Source organism: Lactuca saligna, chromosome 7 (assembly GCF_052625555.1).
Source record: "Lactuca saligna cultivar CGN05327 chromosome 7, ASM5262555v1, whole genome shotgun sequence".
Lineage (NCBI taxonomy): Eukaryota > Viridiplantae > Streptophyta > Magnoliopsida > Asterales > Asteraceae > Lactuca > Lactuca saligna.
The window spans coordinates 138,282,424-138,287,173 of NC_136423.1; the positions used below are offsets into that span (position 1 = coordinate 138,282,424).

The 4,750-nt window shown below is 32.0% G+C and overlaps 1 protein-coding gene across 1 annotated transcript; it reads right to left on the bottom strand.

Annotated features, from left to right (window-relative positions):
• Positions 1 to 283: 283 nt before the first annotated feature.
• On the bottom strand, positions 284 to 4,522 carry LOC145006316 (amino acid permease 6-like). The gene is made up of 6 exons (XM_078965411.1): positions 4,390 to 4,522; positions 4,080 to 4,313; positions 3,751 to 3,844; positions 3,306 to 3,663; positions 2,470 to 2,697; positions 284 to 864 (listed from the first exon to the last, which is right to left on the bottom strand). The coding sequence occupies exons 1-6, from the start codon at positions 4,475 to 4,477 to the stop codon at positions 454 to 456; spliced, it is 1,413 nt and encodes a 470-aa protein (XP_078821537.1). The 5' UTR covers positions 4,478 to 4,522; the 3' UTR covers positions 284 to 453.
• Between the last annotated feature and the right edge of the window lie 228 nt (positions 4,523 to 4,750).

Genomic DNA, 4,750 nt, shown 5'->3' on the forward strand with positions numbered 1-4,750 from the left:
TTTTAGAGAATAAATTTCGATATTAGGAGAAGATCCACCAAATAGCAAAATACTTTCACATCTTTTCATATTATAGCAACATGCTTTCATTTTTTTGACTTATTGTTTTTTCTAATAGTCGTAAAATTACATAAAATTTGATTTTTTTTTTTAGGGTTTTCAATAATAGTTGCCCTAAGGAGACTACTAATTTGTGAAATTGGAGTATGAGCTAACCCCTAGTTTTAATTAAACCAATCATGTTAAATGTTAAATATTTGTGTTCTTTATTTTTCTTTACATCTTTATTGTCATGTTTGTGCATGTTTGTTAAAGTTGTTAATCTTAACACATACATGTTACATAAACTCGCCCATATCAAAAAGATTTTTTATATAAATAACTCTTCACCATTACTTCATGTTTTTGAGTAATCATTACTATAACATTCTTGAAAACAAACACAAACAACAACTATGACACAGACCCAAGCGGCTTAAAGATTTTAAGAGAAGCAATGAGCCCTCGAGTTGATCCAGCCCCAGCTAAGAGCGATACCAATAAGCACCCTAGACTCAATAGCTGCATGAAGATCCACGTGAAGGATAACTTGCGAATCTTTGTTTGCGAAATGTACATCTCTATGGGGAAATAAACAGATAGAGGCCAGAATGTGCATGCACCAAGCAAACCCATGAACTCATTGAAGAAAGGGAATATCATGGCTATTGTTGTCATCACTGTAACGTAAGTAGATCTTAAAATTAATCTGAATAGATTAATCTTCACATTCCCCAAAGTGTAGTGCTTCGTTATGAGGGCACTTTGTGGCCATCTTTTTCGGCTCCAATCTTCCAGAAGCCTGAAAATTGGTTGTGCTAAGACCTGCACAAAGAAATTATCGTGATCATTTCGTGATCGATGAACACAATTTCTAAAATCTTGGTTTTAAATACGATTTTCTGGATGGCTTAATGATCGATATTATCCGACATCCTTGAAAGGACATTTTCTAGAGCATCACTTCTTTTATACCAAATGCATATATATCTTCAAATCATCCCCTTTGTTTTACATTAAACTTTCTACTAGAGCCCTTTTTAATTTTATATAAATATGTACATATAGTAAATAGTAAATATTTGATTTACTTAATCACACCTTTACAAAGCTAATCAGTACGATCAAAATATGTTTTGACAAAAAAATTAATATAATTTTATTTTTAATTGTATTGAAAACTAAATATTCAATATGTAATATCAAAATACATAATGAAAATTAAAAAGGATATTTTTTTTGTATTATGTATTTATGTTAATTTTTTTGATTAGGAAATAAAACATTTAAAACAGACTACTGTTTTTTTTAATTGATTTGTAATTCTTCTTAGTTTAAATCATGTTACATGAGAGAACTAAGAAGGTGTTTGGCAAAAGCTTATTTGAAAGAACTTACTTTTTTACTTGTAATTTATTTAGTAAAATAAATAGTTTTTTTTTTTTAATAAGTTAAAGATTACCAACAAGTATAAGTTGTTTTTTACCCAAATATATTTATATTTTTTTACTTATACCGGTATCAAACCGGTAAAAAAAAAAAAAAAAAAAAAAAAAAAAAAAACTCATTTTTTATGCTTTGCCAAACACCCCTTAAGCATACTAAAGTTAATATTTATTTTGTTATAGAAAGAGTAGCATATTGCATATTAAAGTGGTTAAAATTGATCGGTTTTTTCAAACTGCAAATTTGTTTACCAAATCCCCGAATACTTTAAGATTTTAACTGAAAACCTCAATCTTATTAATCCATTCTAGTGATATGATTGAGGGAGGATGTTGAGATAACATTTTTAAAATTTATCATTGAAATTTTGTAAATCTAATATATTTTCTAATTGGAACTCGGAAAGTTGTCTATGCAAGGAAAATAGGAAATGCATGTGAAGTACAATATTGTGGTCGTGGATGTACGTTTTGGAATGTCGGCGGTGTAGCTGGAAAAGATGACAAAGCTCAAGGACTATTGTGAGAATATTGATGACGGAAGGGGTATAACAGAAATAATGTTTATAAAAACAATTGTGTCCCATATATATAAAGTATTATATATTTAGCTACATGTATGTACTCTATATCAACTCATTTACGTAGTTGTTAAAGAGAGTAACAGATATTTTCGATTCTCATGTAATTTTGCTCTGCTTAACTATGTGAATGAGAATAGATTAGGAGATTTGAAGTGAGTGCTCACTTCTATTTGTTTCACTTAATAAAAGTTGGTTTTACTTTTTCTATTCACCAAGGAAAATATTGAGATCGTTTTGTGATCCCGGAACACATTTTCGTATATCTGCGTTTTAAAATAAGCTTAATTTTCTCGATAATTTGAAGTCGCTAACTTTTTTTCAAAATCACGTTTAAATAGGAAAAAATACGTTTTAGATAGGCAAATTCACTTTTGTGGCTAATATGAGGTATGCGATGTTACCTGATAAGCACCTATAAGATGAATAACGAGGCATAAATTAGCTAGGTCAACAAGCCAAAAGGGATCGAAAAAGCCAAATCCAGTTAAGAAATTCCCGGGTGCATTATTTCCAAATGCCGCATATCCAAGTGCACCACACATCATGTAAAATATGGTGGATGCCAAGATTCCGACTGTAGTTGCCTTCTTCATAGATTTGTTCTCCGGAGGACTTGATTTCAATGTATCCTGCAAAAAAAATTGACTCAAATTAATTTCCATACGTTCTACAACACAAAACATCACAATTCTTTCTAATTTTAGTGTCATCAATCTTTTTACTATAGGCATAGTGGAAATTTTTTGAACTTTTTCACGTGTAGCGTAATTTTTTCAGCATGTTGCCCCTAAAATTTACGTGCTACCACTTATAAGTTATAACATTTTATTTCTAGTTTTAGCTATAATACAAGTTTGGAGGTGCAAAATACATGCTCAAATAAACCAAGTGAGCTTGAGAATACCCAAAGATAAACATGAAAATTGCATTGTTACTCTGCCGATTTATTATCTCAAAGAGCACGACATGAAGCAAAGGTATTCGGTGTTTTAGCAATCTTGGATATACCTAAAATCCAAGTTAATTCTTGGATTATCACAAGTCTAAATTTGTCAAACCCCGGGCAATAGAGTCGAATTACACATTCGTGAAAGTGTTTCTAACACGATCTTGTATTTATATAACTATATTCAATGCATGTTTTTCGAAAACAATTGCCATATATATACTAAAATTTGTTCACAATAGAAGATCATAAACGACAAAGAGCAACCCATTTTCACATAAAAAGATTTACCTGAATCTCGAGGAGGACAAAACTGAACGAAAAAGCAACAGCAACATCGCCAAGAGCCAAAAACATTTTCCACATTTTTTCCTCGCCGGTGATGTCTTTGCCAACAGGTATTCCGGTCAAACTTGTCTTCGCCATCCCTTCTCTAATAAGTTTACTAATGGAAAGACCAATGCCGATGGTGCAATACATAAAGGACATGATAGCAGCGACGATGGACACCGGCGCCAGTTTTTGGAAGTTGGGCACTTGGCTTAAAATGATCTGAATAATTGCAAAAGTCACCATGAATGGATTGTTGCCAACGTGGCAATCCGCATGGTGCCCATGCTTATGGAAACAATTTGATTTTTTTATTGCCCTGATAAACACAAGTAGCTATATAATATTATATTGATGTTTATGAAGTAGAGAATAAATGGTATAAGACTATAAGTAGTAAACTTACGCCATGCTGATAGCCGTTGTGGTCGTGTAAGCTATGGTGACTCCGATAAGAACACCATATTGAGCAATCCCACAAATCTTGAATTGAAGCATTCCTGTGTACACATAAAGATCGTAAAAATTGCTACAAGAGTATGGAAAACTTTAGTTGACAACAATCTATGTTACAAAATTTTGATCAATCTTTTTTCATGGTTGTTTCCGATTACACGAAAATGAACTTGATTTATAACTAAATCTACCATATACGATATTGTTTACCTAAAAAGTAAAAACCCGTCACTTGGTTACATTTGGACATTTGAAATGATTACATTTAAAAGAAATTACCAAGGTTGGCTTTAACGGCGTTCATGTATGTGTAGTTTCTGGTTCCATTAACAGGATCTGGTGATCGGTAACAATCCACTAAAAGAAATGAAGTGAATAACATGATGATGCCGAAGAGTATGAGAGTGATGATCCCAGCGATCCAACCCAACTGGGCAAAACACCAAGAGAGTGATAGCACCCCCGATCCAACTATGGTTGTTATTATATGGGCAGTTGCACTCTGCCATGTTCCTTAATTCAGATGAAAAGAAACACTAGTAAATATAAGGAAATTGTAAGGAAATTGGATACATGAAAAGTAAGATACCAGTCCGTTTAATTCGACCATCATCGTCAAACTTTTCATCAGGAAGAAACTCATTTGACACGATAGAGATGCTGGATGCATTGTGCATTGGTGAGGGTTAATGGAGGTAAGGACTCAAAAGGGGGTAGAGAGTGAAGATGTTAATATATATATATATATATATATATATATATATACACATTGTGGGTTTAAATACAAAGTTTCTAAAATTAAAATTCAAAGCGCACATGTTTCGTCAAGTTTCCTTGCTTTAATTTTTTCTTAATTATTTGCACTTTTGTTGTTTTTATTTTTTCTAGACTAGATTACATTATTGGCCCTTGTGCTTATAGTAATACTAAATTTATACCCGTAGTTCCAC

Bases quoted from the DNA above. Each gene is read 5' to 3' on its own strand.
- LOC145006316 (XM_078965411.1), bottom strand. From the start codon at position 4,477: ATGCACAATGCATCCAGCATCTCTATCGTGTCAAATGAGTTTCTTCCT. The intron at 3,845-4,079 runs GTAATTTCTTTT...ATGTGTACACAG, and splicing joins CGCCGTTAAAGCCAACCTTG to GAATGCTTCAATTCAAGATT. The intron at 2,698-3,305 runs GTAAATCTTTTT...TTTTTTTTGCAG, and splicing joins TTGTCCTCCTCGAGATTCAG to GATACATTGAAATCAAGTCC.